This window comes from Coturnix japonica, chromosome 14, assembly GCF_001577835.2.
Source record: "Coturnix japonica isolate 7356 chromosome 14, Coturnix japonica 2.1, whole genome shotgun sequence".
Lineage (NCBI taxonomy): Eukaryota > Metazoa > Chordata > Aves > Galliformes > Phasianidae > Coturnix > Coturnix japonica.
In genome coordinates this window covers 7832939-7859554 of record NC_029529.1, presented here as the reverse complement: position 1 = coordinate 7859554, position 26616 = coordinate 7832939, and the positions used below count along the sequence as shown (strand labels likewise).

Below are 26616 nucleotides of genomic sequence, written 5' to 3'. Positions count from 1 at the left end.
TGGCTTTTAGTTCTCAAAAAAATTAATGATTGATAACTTTCCACTCTTTGAAAACACTGATGGCATCTCGGTCCTACTTTCTATAAAATACATATTTTTTGAAGAAAACTCCCCATAGGATTTTATTAAGTATGCTTCTTTTCACGCGTTGACAACGTGGAAATAAAACATCACATTTCCATTTGGTAAAACACTCTGGTTACTTGACATTCAGATTCACGCAGTCAACCAATTCCTTGCACAGTATGGGAGCACACTGAATTTCCATTAAGCTTTCATTCAAACCACTTCTTCTGGCCCAGACACCACGAGAACGCTGCACATCACCTCCGAGTTATTCCACTGCACCACATTAAAAAGAAAACCAAAGGTATTCAACACGCCACAGATGCTCTTCCTCATGTGCAGGGGCAGCACCATCACAGAGCTGCCAGCACTGGTTATTTACAGCACCCCCAGCATCCCCTGTGAGAAATACTAAAGGCATGTGCCTGTGTTTCATCTGAGTGAGGCAATGGAATGCTGAGATTTCCAACCATAGGCATCACCAGCAGCAACGTCATCAGCACAACACCTAATTCATTTCTGCTCTAACTCCTAACGTTTCAGGACAATTCACTGAGCACAAAGCTGGCCAAAAAAAAATCCCTTGCTAACAACCACAGTGTAACAGAAAGTAACAAGAACAACGCATTTCCACTACTTCCTTCCTAGGGAGGAAATCAGAAAGTCGTGGGGATAAGGGAGAGTAGTTTGTGCTAATGTACACACTAATACATGTATTACATTTTAATCAGTCTCCCCAGTGTGCAGCAGCATGAATACGATGTAGGAATTAGTCTTTCCAGAGTTGGTGAGCGAGGCTGGAGGTGGTGAATGCACTCACACAGCTCCTGCTTTTATTTCCCTTTGTTATTAAGCTAATTTGGAAGGCAAGGTGTCAGGGAAAAGGATTAGTTAACTGAGCACCTCTATGGTGAGTGGGGAGGGAGGGTGATGCGGGAGTAGAGGGCAGAGGAAATGTGCTCACTGACAGGTGTGTGGCACAGAGTGAGACGTGAAACTGAACCTCCTGTGAATTCAACACGTGGAGAGAAACTGTAGAGGGTGTCCATGAAAAGGAGATAAGAAGAGGAGAACAAAGAGGAAACAAAGCATTTCTCACATCACTGATGGGGATTTAGGGTCATGCGAGAGCAGGACTTCCAGCTGGAATGGTGGGATCCAACAGATCCATCCAGACTCAGCTCAGAGGATGAACACAGACATGGAAAGTTATGGCTGAGCTCCTACACTGGGCTCAGAGATTGGTTGGGACCAACATGATGGTCAGGGGTCCAAGAAATAGAGAGGTGAGATGTACAGCAGGAATGGAGCTCAGAGAGACTGCCAAAGAAAAGCCAGCCACCAGCTTTTTCTCACAAGCATCGAGTGTAGGGTTCGGGTGTCCCAGGGCACAAGCAGTTGCCAGGGTCTCAACTATACATACATACATACATGCTTTGCAATGCAGTAAATTCAGAAAACAACACGTGCACTGGGCTGCCAGCCCAACCCTCTCTCACCAGCCCCAGCAAGGGGAGCCCCAAAGGATCAAGCAGCATCAAGGAGAGACGACTCTGCTGTCTAAAAGCACAGGGGAAGGCTATACTTAGCCCACGCTATCTGTCACAGAGCAAATATTAGCGTTTGCTTGGAGAAACTGATTCCCCTAAGAACAGTCATTCATAAAACACAGCATAAAAATGAGAGCAACAGAGGGGATTTCAGAGGCCAATTGCATGCAGAAGGCTGCAGGTGACTATTAACACCTCTGCTTTTACAGCAGTGTTGTCTTTAGCTGTTTGTTTTGTCTTTCAGGCTATGTTTAGCAGAGGAGCAGGTGGCGGAGGAGCAGCAGCAGGGCTGGCTGCAGAATGCGAGGGCTGAGCAGGACCCGCCGCGTTGGGGTGCTCCAGGTGCTGGGCAGTCACAGCTTGGCCACCGCTGTGTGACCCCCCTCCAGGTTCTTTATGAGCAGCACAATCACCTTCACAGCACTTTCAATTACTGCTTTCCATTCAACCACTTTCTGTCTCCTACAGAACTAACAGAGTCATAGAGGAGGAGGTAAAGTCTTTAAATGTCACATCGCTGAATAAACCCAGTGAGAGAACAGACACGGCTGGGCACAAAAGAGAGAAAAAGAACAAACTCCATTTTCTGCTCCTGAGACGCTCTATAACACGTGTTATACAAATTCAGTGCTTCAGATGCCATCCACCAACCAAATAAATAAGAAGCCCACCATTGATAAGCAGCGGCGCATGCTTAAAATGAGCATCCTGGAGAGACCATATATAACAGAATTCCACCCAGCATTAATGAACAAATGTGATTAAAACTATCTGCAGCTCTGGACTGCAGCCAAAGCGCTGCCAGCACTATTTGATATGTAAATGCTTAAAACATTTGCTGTGTGCACAGTCGTCGATGCAAAGGCTCTATAGAGGGTTCCTTCATCTAATTAGAGATATTGGCTTAGCAAACTTTGGAGTTTATAAAAACCCTCAACGTCTCATTATTCTTTTAAAATAGAATATTCATTTGTTTGGAACATTTTCCAACTATATCCCACGAAGCCTCAAAATGCCTGTGGCTAATGAAAAACGCCAGCCCCGTATCAGCTAATAAACCCTTGGGCTTTTACGATAACAAAATACTCACTGCATACACTCATTAAAACTTTTTAACTTGCTGCTTTTGACTTTCCGGAGCTATTTGCTAGGTTTAAAGTAACCTACTCAATTTCCAATTATTTTATAGCACAATTTCATCAGAAGCATTTAAATTATAGAGAATCTTATCAAACACACCACATTACAGCACAGTCGCTGTGCGCCTGATCCAGTGAGGCACTTAACAGTGCGTGTGCTTAACCACAGCACACTTGTGGCTCTTCTGAAACGGTGCTGCTTCCATGCTTGTAGCCTCAGCAATTGCTTCAAGGGCATCTGTTAGGATGCAGCACGTGCAATGATTGCACACAGAATTATGAGCTAGGACCTGTCCTTGAATTCAGCTGAGATCTCTTGGATGCATGAGTGCTAAGGAGGCTTTTCCATGGAGCTCAACCCAGGTGCACATTAGTTTGTCCACCTCCGCTATGGATATATCACATGGCTCCAGGAGTACCCTCATTGCCACAGCCAAAGGATTTACTCAGATCACATGTTCTGAACGCCCCTACTGCTGTGCCAAGAAGTAAAGTAAGGAAAGCACTGTGCTGCAATGCTGTGCGATATGCAGCTGTTGTCTCTGATTTTAAAACAACCTACGTACTTTACAGCAAAATCAGGAGATGCACTGCTTAAAATACTGTTTTCCCTTCATACATTTATCTCTATGCAATCCAACTATATGTACACTTAACAATGGAAAAAAACACATGGTGCAGAAGCTTCTAAAGATCCTTCTAAATGTGCAACGGCACAGATAAGACACATGCAAGACCATCAAAGAAACCCAACCACGTGCAGCACAAACACCTTCCTGAACCACCTGGCGTTCAGGCATTCAACTCAAAGGCATTTTGCTGGAAAGGAAGGAAACATTTCACTCTGATTTGTTCAACAACTTATTATATATTTTCCCCTCAGTTTATGAATGATCAGCACATCACAGTCTGTATCATTTGTGGTTCATTTTTTTCCCCTTCTTGCTACCCCAGAGCTCGAGTGCCTCCCAGACAGTCTTTGCTGAAAAGGTCCATAAACTGCTTATTTCCAACAAATATTTTTAAGTTAATGCACAGACATGTGTCTGTCTTAGATAAGGGCCAGAAAACTTGTTAGAGGTATGTACTGCTGCAAATCAAAACCGCAATCCCACCACACTCAGAAGAGATGTCGGTTTAGTTGAACTGAAGGTATGGAAGAAAGTGCAAACATTTCCATTGGTGGCAAAAACTGTTTATCAAGCCTCTCTGGCAGTTCCCTAATTCATATCTGGAAAGTAAAATAACACAGATCAATGAAGAGAAAAATGCTGCAGTGTGGGGTTTGCACACTTTTAATCAGAGCCAGATCCAGGCTGCTGGGACTACTGTGGGTTTACAGCCCGGACCTCACACTAATCGGGGTAGGGAAGAACACTGCAGGACTGTGTGCACAGCCTGGAAATGGCCTAAAATGGGCACTGTCCTCCTATCATTCTGACAGCTGCTCTCTTCTCTTTGCTTACACATTTCACAGCAGGTAATGCTCCATAGAAGAAGTTCTGGAGCACCCATTTTCTCCCCACAAGCCCTATTTACTAACATGCCCAAGTGATGTCACTCCACGACTTCTAACAGTTGCTGAAACACGTCTGTCAAGATAACTATTTTTCACAAAGCTGCCTTTGCCTAGCATCACAACAAGGCATTCCAATTCCATTTACTAAACTGCCTCAGTGCAGAGGTCAATAGAGAGAAGCACCCTATTTAACAAGCAAACAAACTCAATCCTGATGGATCAAACCAGAGCAGCCTCCTATCGATTTGTGAATGTAATTTGCAAGGACGCAGCAACACAAAGGGTTAAGACACACACCACTATCCTGTGCTGCATTCAAAAAAGAGAACTGAGCTCACTTTATGGATTTGCGGAAAAGCATCTCAAAAAAGAAAACAAAACAAAGTAAAAATGCGTGAGAGACTTTCCTATTCCAGGGATATTTCATGATCAGAACCAAATGTGGTCGATTTTTAGGTTTATCAGTGTGTTGGGATTTCATGCAGCACAGAACAATGTCCTGCTTTGTGCTCTTCCAGCATTTGGCTGTCACGGCATATTCATGCAGAGCCCCATCTGCCTACATGAAACATCCCATTTGGATGAAAACAATAATCACTGATTAAATGGAGTGAGCGGCAGAAATGATCAACAAGTCCATTACTCAAATTAATGAGACTTTGGTTAAAAGAAAAAAAAGAAAGTCCCGATATTGGGCTGAGTGGGATCCTTCTGTTTGTGTACACTATGTGCATTTCACAGTGCTTATTTTACATTCAGCAACTCTTTTTTCACTAACTTCAAAATTAAATTATCAGCATCTCAGCATAAAAGAGAAGGAATTAAATAGGAGCCCAAATTTAAGGCAGCTTCACTTTCCTAATTTATACTTTCCTTCATCCAACTGAAATTTTATTTGCTCAAGTCAGTAAGAAAAAATGATTCTCTCATCGTGATTATAATAAAAAACACTCACTTTCTTCCACAGAAGCAGGGAGAGAGGCCTGTGCATGGCATACAAGGGGCAGCTGCTGCTGCAATCCTCCTGCCACCCACTGTGCTGCTGACCCAATGCATCACGCTAGCAGTGAAACCCCAAAGAGCTCACACCAACCTTGCAAGCAGCAGCAAACCTGAGACCACCATCACACTGCTGGAAACAGGAGCAGAATGCCCTGTAAGGCACAGCACAGCTTTGTCACCAAGTATTTACATTGGATCTTGCCTACCTCCCTGGTTAATTTGGAATAAATTAAGACATAAACTTGGAAAAAGCAGCCAACATAGCTCTACACAGCACTGAAAGCAGCAGTGGTAAAGATCTACCAAGGCAAAGACATCCTTTTGTCCAGCCCACGCTTTTCGAAGGAATAGGCAAGAATGAACAGAAACTCATTCCTGATGAAGTCAATCCCCTGAACATGGGTTACCTTGAGGAACACACTTGGGCCCCCCAGCCCAGAGGCACCCATGTGTTATTGCTGTAGCTGGTCTCCTGGCCAAAGCAGTGGGAGTTCGACTCAAGCAGTGCCTTTGGAAGCTCCTCGTGGGCCTGCCACTCCCTTTGATCCCTGAGCTGCTGAGCAACCTGTCGGAGCACATCAATTCAAAGGACCAGAAGGCAAAACAGGGAAAACGGGGTCAGGCTAATGGGATTTAACATTAATTCCACACCAAGCCTGAAAAGATGGAAGAACAGGGCCTGGAGGGTAAAAGGGATAATGAATTGAGAGCTGATGGAAGGAGACTTAATTGATTTTAACAACGGAAAGTCACATTTTGTTACCTTTATTTAGGTTGAGCAATAATCTTATTTTGACAATTTGGGCCAGCTGATGACCTGCCCTATTCTTTGGAGTACGGCAGTGAGCAATGCAGCACTGGGATGACAGGCATGAACATCTAGCAGAGAGCAGGAAAACGTCAAAGGCACCGTCTGGCTCCATCAGCTGGTGTCACTGGGGCTGCAGAGAAAACAGCAGGGGGCTGGGAGGCTGCTATTCACACTCAGAGCTGCAACCAATGAAGTCTTGCTTCATTGGGAGAACCAGCGCTTCACCTCAACCTAAGAAAGAACTTCAGATGCCCAAAGAACGCATTGCAGCAAATTTACTTGCTAAAAATGACTTTGCGGAAGCAAACATTCAAACAAAGACTGATTCTGTATTTGGAAACAACCTGGCTCCAAACCAGTTCCTAACACACCAAAGAGTGCAATTACCCCGACGAAAGGTTGAATGATGGATATAATTGACCTCTGTGCTGCAGGGTGGAATGAATACTGCAGTAAACCAGTTAGGGTCTCCTCCCCTGAGATCAGCCCGGAATTAAAGCGCAGTCACAAACACAGTCAGCTGCATTCAGCACCACCTTGTCACTTGTGTCTGTAGATGGAGAAGTATCATACAAATGTGTTGTGACTGTGCAGGACAAGCGGAAATGAAGTACTCAGATGTAATGTGGGACTGTCACAGACAACAAGACATTAATTCTACTTGGGATTGCACAGAAAAGGAAGGTCCCAAATTTCTGCTCTACAAGATGCCAGGCCAAAGTTTCCACAGTATCCCAACATGTAAAGTTCTGACTAACCAGCACAGTGAAAATAATTTATCCTGGGAGAAAGAAATGCCTTCCGCAGCATGTCCCAAATGATCTGTTGCTCCAAAGCAGCTCTAATTCTGTTGCAAACTATTTCCTTCAAATCAGCCTTTCCGCTCATTCATATGTGGTGAATGAGCACATACAAAATGTCAAAGCACATAATTTAATACTACAAGACCCAAATTTATATATAAATTGGCAGAAAAATCTTTAACATCAATTACCACTCAACTCGTTTACATTTTAGCCCTATTTTGATGGAAAACAGTTTACCTGTTTCCCTCTCCTTTCTGCTTCAGCATCACCACTGAAAGGCTGAAGTGGAGCAACCCTTTGCTCACCCCTTTGTGGCCCCTTAGTGTTTAAGAGTGACTTGGGAAAGGTAACAGCACACGTTACTGTTTCATCTTCACTTTCAATTGCCACCCGATATTATTTTGCAGCTGTTTTATTGCGAGTGGCATCCTGAAATCTAAACAAAGGAAGTTTCTAAACGACAATTTCAACAGATTTTTAATTTCCTGAGAGGATTCTGCAGGGCTACAAAGGGAGAGCATGTTTAAAATGCAGCGCTATAACAGAAACGTTTCCCTTTTTCAAGCAGTTTTAGCAATCGGAATTTGATAATGATTTTTACTGAACATTCTATAAAAAACAGCTCAGTAGAGATTAAGTTTCTGCTCCCAGAGCCCAGGTAAGCTTACAAGGAACTGTTTCTCTGCAGCTTTTTTTTACCCCTCTCCCAGTTACATCTATAGACTAAAGGCTGCTTGAAGCAAAGCTGCAGGGGGCACTCGGGACCCAGTGTCATGCCTGAGGACTGATGCCCACTAACAGCCACAAACCTTGCTGCAGCTTCTTGCCCACAGGCACTGTATAAACAGCTGAATGCTGTGGGAAGGGCCTGCAGGTACAGGCCAGCCAGTGGGGAATTTCAGTAGTTATGGATTTAAAGGAGAAGAGCCATTCTGCACTAAGGACCCTTTTTGGACTAGATTACCCCTGACTATTTCCCCACAAGGATGAGCTCCAAGCAAAATGAAGGTCTCACAGAGAGTCCTGGGGCTGTGAAGGAGAAGCAGCTGAGCTGGCAAAATCCCTCACATTACTCAGAGCCCTCCTCAGCTCTAACAGATTGGTTATCCCTACCAAAAACACTGCAAGAGATGTTATTCCAGCATCCTGAAGACAAAAGATGTAATTGTGTTGCCTAGGAACTGATGCTGCACATTATCACAATGTTTGCGTTGGTATTGTTTGTAGGTAAGGCTGAATGGCATCCAATGAAGACATGCACTTAATTTGTTTATGAGGCAGACTTTTTTTCTTAGTCATAAATAAATGAAAAAATAAATCTCATCCAGAAAGCAAAAGGCAAAGAACTGAAAACAAACCCTTTGGCTCTGCACTGGAGAACTTCTTTAATCAGTGTGAACTGCAGAGATGCAGGGAGAGACATACCAGCCTCCAGTCTGGGCTGCATTAACTTTTGTTGCCAGACTAAAGCTGCCATAGGGAACATTCCAGAAGTACCAACTGGGCACAAAGCTACTAAGAGCTGTAGATGTCACAATCCTACAAAAACAAAAGCTGTTTGTAGCCCAAAGCCTGGCAGAAGTGAAGAAGGAGCAAACTCATCTGCTGCGGCTGCACACAGCAAGGGTGGGTCTCCCATCACTGCCAGGGTGAAGAAAATATTATGTTAACACCAGATGTAAATAAAAGTCTTAAGCCACAATAATTTCAACATTTCACCCCACCCTCTGCAAACAGCATGTGCAAAAGCACTGCTCTGCCAACCACTGGATAATCCAGCAGTAAACTGGAGAAGTGGGATAACAGACCAGAAATATAAACTCAAAAGAAATCTCATGCAAATGCACTGTAGAAGTGAGAGATGAGAAGGAGAAAAAGTTATTTGAGGGATTTAAGGAAGAACATCTGAAACTCTAAGAGAATGCAGACTCATGGAAAACACAGATAAAATCCCTTTCTGGACAGGAAAGAAGATTTCCTGGGAAGCATTAAGAGTGGATTGATGTCTGGCTTACCAGATAAAGATATTCTGAGCAAAGAAAACTGCATACGATGTCAGCTACAACACCGAGATAAAAACCTTAGACACTGGCATCTTAACAGATGTTGTACTGCCACAGCTACCTGCTCTGTACTCCCATTGACACCGATAGATATGATTTACCTGTGCTTCAGCTCAGGATCATGTTTGAAACACGCTTTAAAGCATGCATAAAGTACTATCTCCCTACTGCCTGATTCCTTGCTCTATGGGCAAGGCCTGACTATAGGAGCAGTGCTGCAAGAGGTCCAAGAGCAGAGTGCAAGGTCAAACCCAGGCCTGGAACACTAAAATCCTTCGTACAGGCTCTCACATTGAGCAACAGCACATGTACTGCCAGGAGGGAAAGAGCTGTGAAGAGATGGCTCTGAAGTCTGAACCTCAGTAAAACATGATTGTTTGACTAAGTCAAAATGATGAGGAGCTGAGAGCATAACTGCCTTTTGAGAGAATGTCTTCGGCGATCACGTTGCTATTACTCAGCATCCATCAGCCTTGTTGGCTTTAGATTTGTAATTTTACAGCAACAAGAGGGTACAGCCGTGTCTCAGACACTTCTCATAAAGCTAGAGTGCTCCACCTAAGAGCTCAGTTCTTTGTTTCAGTTCTACGAAGAGATTTTCTTGTGCTCCCAATACTGCATTTTGAGCCTGCCCACTGCAAAAGCTGCGAAGCTTTGTAAAAGCAAGCGGAGAGCCTGAGTCCACTTTGCTTATTCAATACAAACTGCATTGCCTCACTTCTGTCTCAGTCATCTGCTTAAAAGCTTTGGCCTTCAGGTCAAATGTCCACAACAAATCTTAGCAGGTCATCGGAAATCTGGCATACAGGGCAAAAACCATCTCCAATGAACTTTATGTAGTGTTAGTCACCCATGTGCTGCTGAAATAAGGAAACTGCTGATCCCTCAGGTGGTGCCATCAACTCAAAAAGTGACAAAACATTTTCTCTTTGGTTTCTTTTCCTGATACCCACAGGAAGCAATTTCTGGTTCCTTGTGTGGCCCAAGTGCAGGATCTGGACACATAAGTTACTAGAGATGAAAGCTGTGAAGAAGAAGGGTGAATGAAAGGACAGTTTATCACTGCAAGGCTGCCTGCCATGCTCAGATCTGGCAGGAATTCAAGCAAAACTGTTGTTTTTGGGTGGTTATCTTTGCTAACAACTCCCCTAGAGAACCAGGAGTGCAGGTCGGCTGGAGCAAATGAAGGATGAGAGCCAGGCTGCCTGTATGCTGCTGGCTGATGGACTGGAAACGCTGACCTGAGAAAAAGGTCCACCTGCTTCATTGGGCAACCTTCAAGTTCCTACAGAACACTGAAATGTGTAGATGAATATTGCTATTCAGCATTAAAAAGGTTAACTTGACCACTGATCATAGGAGAGCACAACAAAACAAGAGTAGGTCACTCAGGAGCCCTCTGCCAGCTGTTTTCTCTTCATTTTTGAATACAATTCTGACTGACAGAGATGATCATCGTAAGTTACATGAACTTTGGCACCTGCTGCTGAAAGTACTAGTCCCACTTAGATCATTCAGTCTCCTCCCTTAGAGTCTGCACCCACCCTTCTCCAGATGCTATCAGTATTTTGATATATATTTCAGTTCCACACCAAAAGCTCGACTATCTCATTTGACCGAGTCTTCACAATGCAAGAAGACATTTCAATAAAACCTTTATCCTAAAATGAACTCATCTTCATAGTATGAACTACCAAAACACAAATAGTTTCACTGGGTTTCTTTTATTATACCTGAATGCTCATAACTGAAAATCAGTATTATCTGCATTCCCAGCTCCATAAATAAGCCACTCTATTTTCTTATCATTCTGAAGCACTCCCCAAGCTTCTGCTAATAATTTCGCTTGACCTTTATTAAAGACAGAGCATTAGCTGGCAATTAGATTTGGTGATCCCTTTAGTGATTGAGATTCAGTGATTTACTGTAAATTACAAAAAGTTCAAATGTTTCATTACGTCTATCCTTTGTACAAGCTTTGTGACCAGGTAAGCACTGACATGACATTCACTGTTAAATTAGGAAGTTTAATGAGATCATTTAAGTGGTGCAACACTTCACCTGCCCCATTATCCAAGGACTCCAGCAAAGCACATTAAACATTCAGCATCAATAGATGCTCACCATAGTTCACCTTGTTGGGAGTGAAATTTCAATCCCTGAAGATAAGGCTGACTACCTGATGCTGTTTGTCAGAGGCAATAAATAATGCAAATAGATGGGCATGTAAAATAAAAAGATAAAGACATTGATAGCTTTCCCACAGAGCTTTGAAAGAGACTCTCAGAAGAAAAGACTTCTTCCTCAAAAGAAAAATCATGAAAAAAAAAAGAAAAAGGAAGGTATATTTTTTGTTCTCTGTGAATGTTACAGTTGTGGGAGATGGTATCTTGAGAAACCTGAAAGCAGGTGCCTTCTTTTAAACCCTTAAAACAATGAAAAGAACCCCAAAACCACACAGCCTTAGAGCAAACAGAGAAAGAGTAAAAAACTCTGACTTTGGTAGGCCCCAAAGTATCTCTCTGTCATTTCATCCCTCCTTTTCATACTCACTATGGTTATCAGGGCTGAGCAGATTCAAGTTGGATGCTGCTCCAAATCATTTCCCTCAGGCCAACCAACAGCCGACTGCCTCATGGTGAGAGGGAAACAGAATATTTCTGTCAGAGGTACCTCTATGCTCAGACCTTGTGAGCGATTTCTACCGCAGTTACAACTAGAAGCACATGAGTGAGGACTTCACTGTATGTATCGGACCAACAGACTCCACCAAGGCTTCAAAAACTAAACACTAAGGCATGAAGTACAGTAACGGGGATATTCACATTTTCTTAGCTTGCGTATGTTTTATTTCAGTTTGAATTGCTCCCCTCCCCATATGAATGGTTCTGATCTTTTTTCTTTCTTCTCCCTGTGCCTTTATACGCTGTGATCCTTGACATGTGCTTCCAGGCATCTCTTCTGAAAGATGAAGGGTTCCCAGTACTTGTAATGTAGCCTGTGAGCATAGCAGACTGCTCCCCAGACAGATTTAGGCTTCATCATACAGAATTAACCCCGCATATAGAATGTGTTCTCCTGACTTATAAGGCTGGATTAGCTTTTATTATCAGAAGAGAAGTAGTAAAGGTTTCAGTATTACAGATGGAATGGCAGATGGGAAACGAAAGCTTAATGTGAAGCAGCTCTGGATAAAAACTATTAATCCACAAAATTCATATGTTCTTATGCAGGGAAGCCTAGCTAAAAACACTGCAATATGACTAACCCAGTGTGAGAAGTGCCTCTAGCCCATTATCTAACAAATCATGGCCTAACGTCTGGAAAAAGCAAAAAACCCTCAAACACCCTATTTACTATTTCCTGAACAAACAACCAGCTCTCTGTGCGGTATATGCAGTCAGGTAGTGCCTTCCCAAAGATCATAAAGAATATTAATTTAAAGCACCTCTGCTACGGAAATTAAATGGACTCATACATATTTTTGATGAGCTAACATTTTCTAGGGTTTATAGCCGTAATAGTCCACATTCAAAAAATTTTACAGCACCTGTAATTCACTGTTATTGAAGTCATAGCATTAAAAAAGGCATTTTACTTTGCGTTGAAGCGCATCATGTTGGGAGGGAGCCTGTATCCAACAGTTCTGACAGTAGAATGCTTTGACAGAAACAATTCCCACCACCAAGAAGCAAAGGCCTGGAATTTTTCCAGCTGAATTGGCACTTGTTTGGAGTTCGAATGACTTTAAGATACCACGGCATCACTACAAAGAATCCATTAATGCAGAACTGACTTCAGTCTACTCAACAAATCCTGTGGCTGTTTATGGCCACATCTGTAAGTGACTGATCCCATCTGGCCCTGAGGTTTCACTTGTTCCACAGAGCATCTGAGAATGCCGCAGGTCACAGCCTCAGCACTACAAGACTGTGTTTAGGGTGAACACAATACCACAGCATGGTAACTGGATACATCTGCTGGGACTATCCTGTAATTACACTACACCTCCAACCATTTCTTCTCTTATAATTTATCTTACTTGATTCAAAGTCCCATCACCTACCTTTCCCCTCTGTTGCCTTGTGTTATTCTACTTTTTATCATCAATGCAGGATTCCTGAGCAGGAAAATAAATTACAGGGCCTAAAAAGCTACTTCTTTGCAGAACTCAGGAGACACACCAAACGTTACACGATCTCCTTTACAATTACACATAGTAAGACAAAATTGCTACAGCTATTCCTGTAGGACACCAAATCAGATACAATGCGAAATACAGGGAGTTCTTAGCTCAAACTCCCTTGGTCCAATATCAATTCACTGTCTGTGTCTCTTGTATTCCTGCCTAGTTTTCCTCCCCAAAAAATGTTGCATTTTACTGACAGTGCTCAGAAATGGGCCCAAAGCCTTTTGCCACTTCTTACAGAAATCCCTAAGGCCAAAGCTCACGTAGTTTTCAATTCACACTTCTGTGGGAATTCCTGTCTGAGAAGGAACATTCAGAAAAGGACCCATTATTTGAGAGATACTTTGCAGAAATCTAACCAACTCTTTTTACTGCCTTCTGCTAATACATTTCTTCTCTGTTGGTATTAAGAGCACATAACGTCATCACTTATTGGAGAATTACCCAAGAAAGTTATTTCCCTTTTCTTGACTCCTTTCAGTATGAAGGGAAACAGATGTCACAAGGAGAACTTCCTCCTTCTCTCTTCCTGATAATTCTTATAGCCTAGAAACAACAACTGAAGCACAGTTGTTCTTTGCTTTTTGTAGTTTTTACTCTCCTTCCCCTTTTTATGGCCTACTTTTGCATAATGTAGTAAACTCAATGCAGCTGTAGGGCCTGGGTTATGTAAATGCAGAAAGAATGTAATTTCACTTAAAATCACAAGCCTTGTCATGTGGTGATGTGTGAAGTTTTTTTCCCTGATGGTGTCTGAATAGAGACATTCAGGCAATGGTTGGTGCTGAAGATATAATTGACTCCTAGCAACTTATTTGTCACATTATCCTCTGCAGAAAAAGTACTAAAAAAAGGGAAGAACAGAACATTACCTTCACTGAATCAACATTCACACCTTCAACGCTTTCTGAGACATCAAATCAAACTGTTGATCAGAGCCCTGGCAGGGAGCAATCTCTCCACACCTGGAGTTCATTTAGCTCTGGTGTTTCCCATTACTTTACTCAGCCTCTCTTCTAGGTGCCCCTTGCTGGAAATTGGGATTAAATAGAGCAGCACCTGCTTCCTCACTGAAAGTGAAGAACTGGTTCAGCTAACCTGCTTGCAGCCACAGATGCACAGGGTACATTAAAGTGACTGTCTCCAAGGCAAAAGCATGGTTATCAGACACCAGCCTCACCAAGAGGTGTCTCCTGCTGTAAAACAGAAGAAACTGCTCTTCTGACCTCTATCTCTTGCAGCACGGAAACACTGTCCCTTACATCAGTACTTACTTCCCTTAGGAACAAGACACGTGTTTAAATGTGCTTAAAAGACTTGCTGTACCTGATTGGGTAGTCAGCGGCGCTGAGGTTAATGAAGAAATCCCATGGCCAGTCATTCATCTCCATTAAGTCCCTCATGCTCTGCAGGTAGGTGGACAGAAGACTCGCTCCTCCCCAGATAGTTGCCATTCTCCAGGAAGTGACTCTCACGTTTGGGTACTGGTTAGCAAACTGCAGCACTTGCCGGTGTAAGTAATTGGATCGCTTTACAGGAGAAAAAAGTGACACATTCAAGTTACTCTGCCCAAAATTGTCCCTCCCTGCATTGACTAACCAGTAGCTGTATTTCTTGACTACCTGAGTGTTGCCACTGCTTTGCCTTCACCTGCTACATGCACAACCTTCCTCTGCAAAATGTTAATTCAGAAATGTGCAGAGCTCCCTCTATTAGCTCGTTTTATTACAACTGGAGTAATTGTTAGTCAGTACAGTTAATGCTTATTTATAATTTCTCATCAGTAGGTCCTAGGTAGCTGTGAATACCCACATCTTGAGCTGCCACAAGGGTCAGTTCTCCATCCAAGAGGCCACTGCAGAAAGTCTGCAGCAACTTGTCAATTACTAAGTGGAGAGATACTCAAAGACATACACGAAGAGATGAAGGCTCTTACAAAGACAAGATAATAAGGAAGAGTTATACAGAAAGTGGCTCTAAACATACAACAGATGGAAAGACAAGAAATGACACGCACTTTATGCAGCAGAGGTAAAGAGAGGATGAAGGAGATGACAAAGATGGGTAGATTGACAGATGGTGAGACAGGCAATTTATAACCAGTGATATATTACCTTGTCAACATGAATGTAATAAAAATGGTCTTTATGGTAAATAGCCTTAAACATGCGTTGGAGCTGCCGAGAAGCTCTGCCATGAACAACCAAGACAAATGCGATCCTGACTGGATTGGCTGGCATGTACTCTACGGAGTCCTCATCCCACTGTACATTGTTGTTGGCTTTTCCTGTTCAAAAACAAAACACAGGACATCTCTGAGTGTATCTGAGAGCAGCACACATTTCCCCTTGGCTCTTTCTTTCAAAACCAGTCTCTAAGGGGAACTGAGAGCTTCCAAGGAGTGCCAGCCCGTGCTCCACCAAGACCGTCCCCACATGGAAGCTTCCACCCAGACTGAGCCACATGAGCATGGGGTAGGATCAGAAATACTGAGCTCCTTCTTTGAGTTGGTCACACCAAGCTCTGCCTGGACACACACACTTCCATCTTCAAAGCAATCCCCTCAAAGTTTCTAAGTGCTGTTCAAAGTATTTGCAAAATGCCAAAGCTAACTCCTCCAGCAAGAAACCCCTCGCTCCATCAAACCCTCATCCCTCTGATCAGCACAGCTCTGCTGAGAGGCCGCTAAAACTGCTATTTAACAGCAGCTGAGGATTACTTTGACAGATAGCATCTATTTGGAACAGCAGGCATAGCCTTGAACGTTTAAATGGCATCCTGTGCACCTCTCCTTCTCCATGTGTGAGACTGGGCCTTACAATCCTTTCTCAAATCTATGTGTTTTATTTTTTATATTAACAGAGGAATTTACAGCCTCAATTTTCTAAGGAAACCACCACACTGTAGGTTTATGGCAGGATGTACTGGTAAGTGCTGAAGGGACATTTTTACTCAGGCATGTAGAATGCCCTGTTTTGGTTTTGTGTAACACCTCTTCAACTGAAAAATCTGATCACAATAGAAGAAAAACCTAATTTTATCCAAAAAACTACCACTCATCCCTCACCAAACAACACCTTCGTTCCTCTGACCTTGTCAGGATCTTACTCAACAGAAATGTTTTAGGAGGAACTTGAAATTTTGCATGTAAGCAGAAGGAAAGTACCTCAAAGATTAACAAACTCCAAACCACCCCGACTCCATTTCCCCCTTACATTTTTTTTCCAGGCAGTACCATTGTCTGAAATGCAATTAAGCTCCTCAAAAGAAAAAAGGTACAATTTTTTGTATGTGCACTTTTTGATTCATTCTGTCAGAAAGGAAAATCTATCTGACCACTGACCATCCTGAAAAGCCTGAACTTCTAATTATATTGGAAATACATACTTAACTATTGGAAATATAAGTGAAGGTGAGCAGGATTCAAACACTCACTTAACACTACATAGAAAGGTGTGGAAATGGACATACATGAGCTGCCCCAGGTGAAAGTAGCAGCTGTGATCACATACAAGAACATTAACTTTATCCATACACCTTGCTCTGGACTCACAGGATCCTTCAGACTCAATGTGATGTATCCGACAAATAACCAGCTCAATCAGACCAGACAGCTGGGTGGGGAGTTTGGTCCCCCCAGCAGGAAAGCAGCCCCCCAGTGTGGTAAAGAAGAGCAGAGAAGCGTGTCCAGAGACACACAGAGAGCACATGCAATAGGTTTGTGCACTTTTGAGTATTCAAAATGCTTCTTTAGATAACCACAAGACAGATCAGCACCAGAAGGCAGCATCATGTGATGGAAAGGGATGGTTTCAGCATCTCCAGTGAGTCTCCCTCCAGGCTTCCCTCTTCAGCCATGACTCTGTAGTGCTTTGCCCTAGATAAGAACATGTTTCTTCTGTCCTGGAGGCCACGAAAAGCTATCCATGTGAGAAGCGCATCCAGTCTCTGCAGTAAGGCTCTTTGCTGTACTACATATAGGGTTGGAAGTCAGCTATGTGCCTAACTGTCCCATGTGAATGATCTTCACCTCCCTGCAGCCCCTCACAGAAAGTCTATCTGCAGCGGTACTGCTCACAGATCAATGCAGCTTTAATGCCCCAAGATGTGTTCAGTCTGCCTATCAAAAAATCTCTACCCCCATGAGTCACTCTTAATTTTAAAAAGGACACCACCAACTTGAATGGCATTTCTTTACGAAATCATCCACTAACTCAATAAGACTCAGATGAACTCAGATTAAAAGATTAGAACAGAATTTAAATTTCATTTCTTCTATCACATCCAGTTTGCCCACTATGGCATTTATGTACACTCGGTTCTTCTGTTTCTCCTACATCACTGCTGAGCCTCCCCATGTGTGTGCTCAGGGCTTCTGCTCAGCAGCAGGGACACAAAGGGACCATGAAAGAATGGAAACACGCAAGGAGAACTGACAGGAGAATGAAGGGCAATTGCGATAGCTAAAACAAGCCATTTTTCATTTAAATTGCTCTGATTTCAAGCTGGCCATGTCCCATCAGTGGGCACAAACATTTTTAGTGGTTTTCATTACATTTTTGGATACCTCTTTACTGAAATTAGTGGCTTTCTGCAATGATATGTAGAAGGTGATGAGAATTTAAAATAGCCATATTGTGGGTCTTTTATTTTAAACTCACTTGCTTTCAGTATCCACACTATCATTTACACAGCAACTACTGAAAACAAAATCCTCCTGAATTTTCATCTGAAATGCCACCTCACTTCGTCGGGTTTCACTAATAAATTCCTGCACTGACTTACTCTCCACTCTGCTATTTTCCTCTTTTTCCATGTGTTTCTTCCTTCTGCCTTTTAAGGTTCAGGTTTTTTTCAGTCTCATTTTCCACCTGCGCACTATTTTGACTTCTTTGATCTAATCCTTTCCCTGCCTGCCTGGAATTTCATGAAGAACGTCATGTTTTTTCCATACGTCAGAGTATCTGCTACTACAGCTCTATATGGGCACTTCTCTGTTTCCAGTCTGGGGCTGATGAGCATTCTCTATGCTGCAGACTGCTCTGCTGATAATAGAGAACCAGCTGGATTTTGGAACAAGGTGAAACACCGAGTATCCTTTTGCTCAATAAATACAGTAGGAGTTCAGAGCTGTATAAACAATGTGAAGAGTAGAACAGCACTAACAGCAGTGCTCCTACCAGATCTATCCTGCATGTGGCACACTATAGCCCTTCACGTCACATTAAAAAAAGCAGCCTTCAGCTCTGTGACAAAATGCCTTTTATCAACTTACTTGGTAAAATGGAAGCTGCCTTTCTGGCTTCCTGCTCAACATTGAGGTCTGCCAGTAGGAAAACACATCTCTTTGCAGGTAACAGGCAAACCTCCAGTGCAGCTCCAGCTTACACTTCCTAAGCCCCAGAGAAATCAATACTCATAATTAAGAGTTTATTCTTCAACCACTGCAGTATTACTAAATGCCAGAGTAATAAACATTGTGCAATCACTTTCCTATTTGTTGTGGTGCCATATAATGCTCAATCATCCACCAACAGAACTCAGAACCAACTAATCTATTACTTCTAGCACTAATTAATGAGATCATCAGACTTCTCTAGCAGCACCAAGCAGCCTTTTAATGAATTCTGTGAGCCACATTATTTTTTGTAAATGAATCCATCCATTTCTATTCTAATCCTGGCATCGTCCTGTCTGTTCAGCAGATTGCCTGGATGCTGCAGACTCAACCTGAACACTGCTTTGTGCATGTGCCAGGCCTTGATACCATGAATCAGCTGACAGAGGACATCACAAGAGGTATTGCTGTGCAGTTCAGCACCCTATTCACCAATATCACATCCATAACACAATCAGATAGCTACCAGTACAACAGGAATCCTGGCCCTTAGCACTTCATAGAGGCAGAGCTCTGCATCCCTGCCTGAGTGCACAGGAGCAGCCCCATTCCCTTCCCTGAAACCACTTCAGCCACTGAGCAGTAGTTGCAGGTTTTCTCTATAGGTTCCTCTGTTCTAATTCCTCAGCACTCATAATAACCCAGGAGGCTGGAAATATCCAGGTTTGGCTCAGTCCGAAACCTTTTCCATTTTGGTTAGTGCGGAGCAAAGACAGTTTTGCTGTGTTCAGATGGAGACAAGAATGAAAAAATATCTCTACTTAGAAACTTGAATGTTTCTAACACAACAAGCAGAAGAAGTAGCTGGCAGGGTGTATTTATATACGTATATATAAAAGCAACAAAACAAACAGCTTTGTGGTGACTTACTGGTGAGCCTTTAGGATCTTATGCGAAGTCTTGGTTCAACAGCCTGAAAACAGCCCCAGCCTCCCAACAGGCACAAGCACCGTGCTCAGACCATGGGGGCTCAGTGCAATGATGGTCACCTCTGCCCAGGTTTTGCCTTTAGCAAAGCACACCTGGCTCCTGCTGCAATTCATTCACATGACTGGCCCCACACACGCCTTCTCTTACTGGGTTTTAGTGCATTCAGCAAAGCAGAAGAGGTGGAATCAGCAGAGATCTTCCATGCAGCTGTCCCCAGGGCATGCAGATTTGTGAGGAATGCTTATGACTTACAAAATGAAACGCTCCTGGTTATGATCTGCAGATTTCTTTACAATTGCAGTTACCCACAGTTACTATCTGCAAACTGGCATTGAGGACTTGGGATAAAACTTCAGAAATTATGCTGCTATTGAAAAGTGCATATTCAATTATTTTTTTGCAGTCATGTTTTATCTCAACAACTCCGCTCAAGTATTTCTCATTCCCAGCCTCTTCCATGAATTACAGAAGCAATTTATGATCCTCTGTAAGTTCACACGATCAAGTAACCCATAAGCAAAAATCAATGTAAGGTAGGTGGGGAGCAGCGAGACGTGATGTACAAGCACCTGATGACTTGTCTGTTTAGCATTAGAGAGATTTCAGTAATGTTCTCCCATGCTGAGCAGAAGCCCTGCCTGGAACAAAGGGGCTGATGTGGGCAAGCTGGGCCTGCTGTTACGGTGTCAGACAGCAGCACAGGCTGAGGGCAGCCAGAGGAGAGGAGTCCCTGCCTTACAGCTGGACAAAGCCTCGCAGGAGATCACTGCAAGTTTCTATGCAGTGAATTAATGAACAATGAAGCAGTTCTGTGCCCCTGCAGAACTTCAATACAGTAAGGGAAAATGGCTACAGTCACGGATTTGGGTTGTTTCATTGTAACCTTTATGCTGAAGGATTTCTACCTTCACTGAACAGAAAAATAAAGTGTGTATGAAGAAAGGAAGGTGGGAGGTGAGAGGACACATGGAGAACTGTTTCATATTCACAACTGGATCATAAGACAATGAATTGTTTCTATATTTTCAGAGGAAAGAAAAAAAAAAAAAGATGATTTTCTATTTTGGAAATTGAAAGAAAACATTTCCATCCCTGTTCTGTCATCCTCCTGTCAGAGCTGCTTAACTTATGTGTTATGTGCACCACTGCAAACACTCATCCAAGAACCACTGCCCCATTGGGGAGGATACAGACCATTAGATACAAGAGAAACCTGTGCCAGAAATCGTGCAGGGCATTCTCCACACCACACGAAGGATTCACACTGAAGAACCCTGAGAACAAAGATTGCTGTTTTCTCTATCCTGAAGCTGTTGCAATAACACAGGACTGTGCAAAATCAACCCCAGTGCAGAACTTCAGATGACACGTGTGTGCTATGCCAACACATTGCGTGAGTGGGATTGCAAAGCACAGAGGCAGCGCTGGGTGTGGAAGCAGCCTGCTGAGCTCCAAATACAAATCCTGCCTTGCCTTGCAGCCAGCCTCAAGGAGTTATTGAAAGCATTGCTACGTTCTGCAAGTGGCAGTGTGATTACCAGACACTGCTACACTGCTCTTACAACACACACTAATCTTCATTTACCATGATAACTATCAAGCTCACAATTCTGACCATTCTAGTGATGGAAATGACCACGTTCCCGCAAGGCACATCTCAATTACTTGTAGCTCTGCTGCAGCGTTAGACAGACTTCTCTCCCTTTTGCCACCAATTCTTGAGAAGAAAGAAAAAACACCAGAAAGTAACAGGAAATGAATGAATGCTGAATGTATTTCCTAATAATAATATTCATAGTGTCACTTAACAGCCAATTACATTATTAGGGCAAACACTCAATGCCTTTTAAATTAGTATTACTTTTTTGACTATATACAATGACATTACTAGACTTGAAAGCAAACCCAATGCTACGGAGCAATCAAGACAGCAAGAAAGCAACAAAATCATCACAACACACCCAAAGTGAACACAGCCTTATCGAGTCTCAAGCTTCAAACTAGCATTTAAACCGGTCTTTCTTGATTTTTGCAGGTAATTGGCATGGTCTGAACAGGCCTAGTTAGGCACTGAGAAGGACTGGCACTAACAACACAGCAAAAATAAACCTGCAGACCTACGGCACGTGTTGGAAAACACTGCCAAAGTTCAGACTTACATTTTATCTGACACTACCTGCTCTGCAAGTGAAATTAATAGGAACTTCTTCATAGAGATGGAAGATAAATAGCACATACACAGGCAGCTCCACTCCAGAGCCACATCTCACCCAGCTCCATGGATTTCCAAAGCTGTAGCACTGTGATGAATTTGATTGCTTATAGGGATCTCACATTGTGGAAATCAAAGATGTGTGAGACATCGGAATCACTGATGTGTACATACTGTGGATATACGCACATTCGGTGTGCATACATTCGCACTGTATGCACTGGTGGGTTAGTGAAAAAACAATCATAATTGATATGTTTAAAATAAAACATATGATTAAATGCTGCACCTCAGAGATTGGCTTCCCAAATAAATACAATTTCTGCATTCATAGCATAATGTGTCAGCCCATGGGCAGAAAACAGAACTCTGAAATATCCCGCATGGCACAGGACACTGGTAAGCAATGGCTTACCCAAGGCTGCTCCAAGCAGCAGGGCTGTATCATGTGGTCATTCCCTTTTTGCTTCCAGCCCTGCTGACCACTGAACCTGGCCAACTCACCCAACAACAAAGGCCTTCTGATGAGCAGGAACCGGGGCTGTCAGATAGAATCACGAGACATTTCCAAGACCTGGGCCTTCCCTTAATACTGGCATCCATCAGTGCACTTCTTTTATGTCTTTCTGTATAATGTGCATTAAATCAGCTAATTCTGTGCAATTTAAATTTTCGTAACCTTACCCTGTGTACTTCGCGCTTCCTATATGATGTATTTTTCATTTATCTGTCTGAATAGTGACACATTAATTATTTTATCATTGATTAGCTCTTGTACTTCAAGAATGCTTGCTATCACGTACGCTACTGAAAGGGTGAGCATGAATAATTTTACCCAACAGGGAAGAAAAAGAGGACCAATTTTCTTCCAGTATATTACTTGTCAGACAGAGAAATAGAACATAATTATGTTGTGACATTTCCAACAGCAAATATATTCTATTGTAAGCAATTAACAGTGGCTCCTTTGGCAGACTTCTGAAGATTACTCATATGGTATGCGAAGCTACAATAACATCTGAATAATAAATAGTGCTGCACTCCTTTAGCTGGATTTCATCATAGATGCATAGGTCAAACAGAGGAGAAAGAGAGGAACGGCAATCCTCACACAAGTGCAAACTCCAGCTCTTCAGGGATGGCCAGCAGTGGGGCTGGGCTGCCTTTCTGGCCGCAGTGCCTTCCAGAAGCTGCTGCTGATCAAGGGGGATTAGTGCAGATGGTTTAAGAAGAAAATCATGGAGCATTAATCCTCTAAACATTTCATAGTCAACATATCTTTAATACAATCCCTCTAATCCAATTAGGGCGCCTTGAAAATCATATCTTCAATTCCATGCTGTGTTGCGATCAGCGCTGCAGGCACATGGCTGCTCCCATGGCTGCTCAACCCCCCGCTTCTGCCATCAGCACAGCCCTGAGCCCCTGCCAATGCTGCAGCACACCATGCGCGTCCATCACCTGACAGTCCCTGGCTCACCAGATGGGTAACACATCTTAAATACCAAACTCCTTTTCATTCATAAAGACACAGAATTAAATACACGGGAGAAATGCATCATTTAAATTCCTTCTTCCACAACTGGACAGCAACTATTGAAATGCATTACCAGTAAGAGGACTGAGGTCCCAGCAGGTGGGTGGGCATGCTGCCCTTTTACCACTCATTCGCCTGAGCCAACAGGGTTTGCAACCAAGCAACAAGTTACTACCTCATCTATCTCAGCCAGGATGATGCTTTATGCTTTATGTTCTCATGAACATTATTTGGACTGGTTTCACAAGGATGTATGTATATCCACACTCATATTTAGGGACAAAAAACAGAGACAAAACGTGCAATATTGTCACTAAAGCAAAGGACTCATCATTCTATTGCTCTGTGCCATTAGTGTACCACCAGCAGAAGAAAATCTAATTGATGGCACAGGAAACTGTGCAACAAAACCAAACTGAAGTGTGGTTTTTTTTCTGTAGACATTTCAGTTTTGCTGTAAAAACGACAACAACAAAAGCCAACAACAACAATAAAATGATATAGGCAGAAAAATATTTTTTTGACTAAATAAGTTACTGTCTGCAGCTAAAAGAATCCAGGGAGAATTCATATGAGCAACGCATTCCTGCAATAACAGCATCATTTATAAACTGGAGCTCCAGATTTCCCACGGATCTTAACCAGGCTGCCATGCCTCAGGATGTCAAGGAGCTGCAACCCATAGAGGAGTCTGTTCTGCCCCAGAAAAAAAATGAGTACCTACCCAATGCTGAAAACTGCAATCTTAACACTGACCTCTTCTCTAAAGACAAAGATCACAATGGATATTATTATTCCCAAGATTACTTTGGCTCTGCACCTGCAGCTCCCACCTATGCCAGCACAGAGCCCAGTGCAGGAGTGAGAACCTTCAGGCACAACACGGCGGTGCAGCACACTGTGAGCAGGGCACAAGTCCAAGGAGTTACGTGCTCAAATCAGGGAAAGCATGTGCTGAAAAAATGCTTTGAAGTTTTAGGTGTAATCCGGATAGCATCGGCTTCCAATACAATTCTTTCTTCCTGCCACCTGCTCTCCAATACACAGGCTGACTGACCAATCCTGCCACAAGGGGAGGCTGAAAAACAAAATACACCATGCTAAGATGTCATTCAGTCCCTGTTTGCTTAAAGTCTGGAGCTCCGAACTAAACAGTTCATTCACAACTTGGCTTTCATGGTAAAGCAGGACAGAAAAACCTTCAACTGGCAGCAAAGCTGCTAAGGAAAACTCATTTGGGAGATGAGAAAGTGTGAAACACAAGAAACAACTCACAGATTGGCATGCTTACGTAAAAGAAAAATCAATAGCAGGGAAAGCACAGGCTCTGGGCAGAGCACAACAGTGACAACCCCAGGCTCACCACTGCCTCAGCTGCAGGTCTGTGCAGCCCAGGGCACCGAGCACAGCCTGCAGGTAACAGCAGCACATCTCCAGCAGCTGGGGGATGAGGAGGTGCAGGGGAAAAGAGACTGGGAGAAAATCTCAACAGTCTGTTGGGAAACTGGTTATGAGCCTCCCCATATGCCAGAGGGATCAGTAAGGAACCTCATGCTGGCACCTCTGATGTAAAAAAGGGGAAAACACCCCAAAGACACCAGACCAGAGGGTATTGCCACAGGTATTGCCAAGTCTCCTATTACTGCTGCAGCTGTGGGCACCCACCCTTACACAGCTGTGGAGTTTGTTCTTCCTGTAGCTCAAAGACTACACACCAAAGAGATTCATCTGCTGAATGCATCTCAGCTCGTCCCCTGCTATGAAGCAGGAGTCACTCATTTGAAATCAATGGCGAATTGGCAGCATTAAATCAGTATCAAAAGAGAATCAGCACATCTGAGCCACAATCTGCTCAGCTGACTCATGTTTCAGCTCTGAACAATTCTTCATGTATATAAATGCAGATCAACTTTGAGCTTCCTTAACAACTCCCCATTTTAGCTAAAAGAACCAAACTCAGCTGAGGGGCAATTTCTTTCAAATCTCACTTCTTCTCCATCACACGAAGTACCATCTCCTCCTCAATGCAAAACCAATTTCAGTTCGTGAAATCTCTGTAAACTTATTCAACACGTTATGACCAAATACTTGATGTTCAAGAGGAGAATGTTCTCAGAGCTGAAGAGATCTGAAAGAGGATGCTTGTCTGCTGGCAGCCTTTTTATTCCAACAAAATCACTCATATCCAAACGTCGACTGCTGTGCAAAGGGTTAATACACTGACGTAAAAATACTTTAAAATAACAGCTACACCTGACACCACAATTACATCGCCTTAGTGCATAATCCCAAAGGAACAGAGACCTTTTGCCAAAGGTGGTTTGACTGTTAATATGAAACCCAACGTGTGCTCACTTTAATTACGTGTGCCTGCTGAGAACATATTACAGAGTCCAGAATGCTAATTCGTTGTCAGCATGACAGCAGGAACCAATATTAAATCTTGCACACCAATCTTTGCATGCACAAATTTTCCAGATTACCAATTACCGCACAAAACCAAGACATGCTGCAAGCACGGTAATCAGCATGGAAGTCAAATGGGAACCAAATACTGGAGAGTGCAGCTCAAGCTGGAGCCAGCAGTGGGTGTAGGCGATCTCCAGACTGTGTCTCCTGCCTCTGTAACCTGGTGTGACTGTAATCCTGCTTACACTCAGCTCTGTGCTGACCTTAATCCTCACCAGCACTGTGATGTGGTGGAACTGATGTTCATGAACCTCGTTAGTTGAAGTATACACTTCAATTGCAAATTTTGCTTAGCAGGATGTAACAGCAGTTCATAGGGGACTTGGGGTGTCTGTACAAGAGAAGAGTACCTCTGTACTCTTCTCAAGTCTTCAGTCTCCTACATTTCAAAGAACCTGTGGAGCATTTGTGTTCTCCTCTCCTGGTTTCTGGCACCACACTTATGCTAGGAGCCAGTTGTACCTCCTAACTCACACCAGCATACCAGCAAGGCTTCTGTATCAGACACATTCAGATCTACTTTTAATTAATGGATATATTCATGCATCATTCAATATTTCGTAAGGAAAGTGCCTGGAGCATGAATGGAAGGGCCCCAGCGCTCACCAGTGAGCTAACCCTGGGGAGCCAAGACATAAATCCAGCTCTGAAGGCAGCAGAGACCCAGCCAACACTTCTAACTGCTTCTTTGCCTGCCTTTTTGTTGCCTTACTGATGCATAATTAATTAATAGCTACTGCGCCTTCCCAACAGAGCATTTTAAATAACAGTTAAATTTCTTTATGGATGATTATGAGTCATAAAAGTATGTCTGGATGTTCAAAGCAATAAACAAGCCCAGGTAGGGAGCCCAACCCGCTGAGGTAACTGTTCTTTCAAGCCTGAAGTTGTGGGGATACAAAATGCCTTCTGCACAGCACTGTGC

The 26616-nt window shown here is 43.1% G+C and overlaps 1 protein-coding gene across 2 annotated transcripts in view; it reads right to left on the bottom strand.

Moving 5' to 3' along the window:
- The window catches only part of XYLT1 (xylosyltransferase 1), a 138050-nt gene that overhangs the window by 40438 nt on the left and 70996 nt on the right, over positions 1 to 26616 (bottom strand). For both annotated transcript variants that reach the window (XM_015876853.2, XM_015876852.2), the window contains exons 3-4: positions 15260 to 15432; positions 14472 to 14674 (exon numbers count right to left, since the gene is read on the bottom strand). In XM_015876853.2, coding sequence (XP_015732339.1) covers positions 14472 to 14674; positions 15260 to 15432 — 376 coding nt within the window. The remainder of the gene's footprint in view (positions 1 to 14471; positions 14675 to 15259; positions 15433 to 26616) is intronic.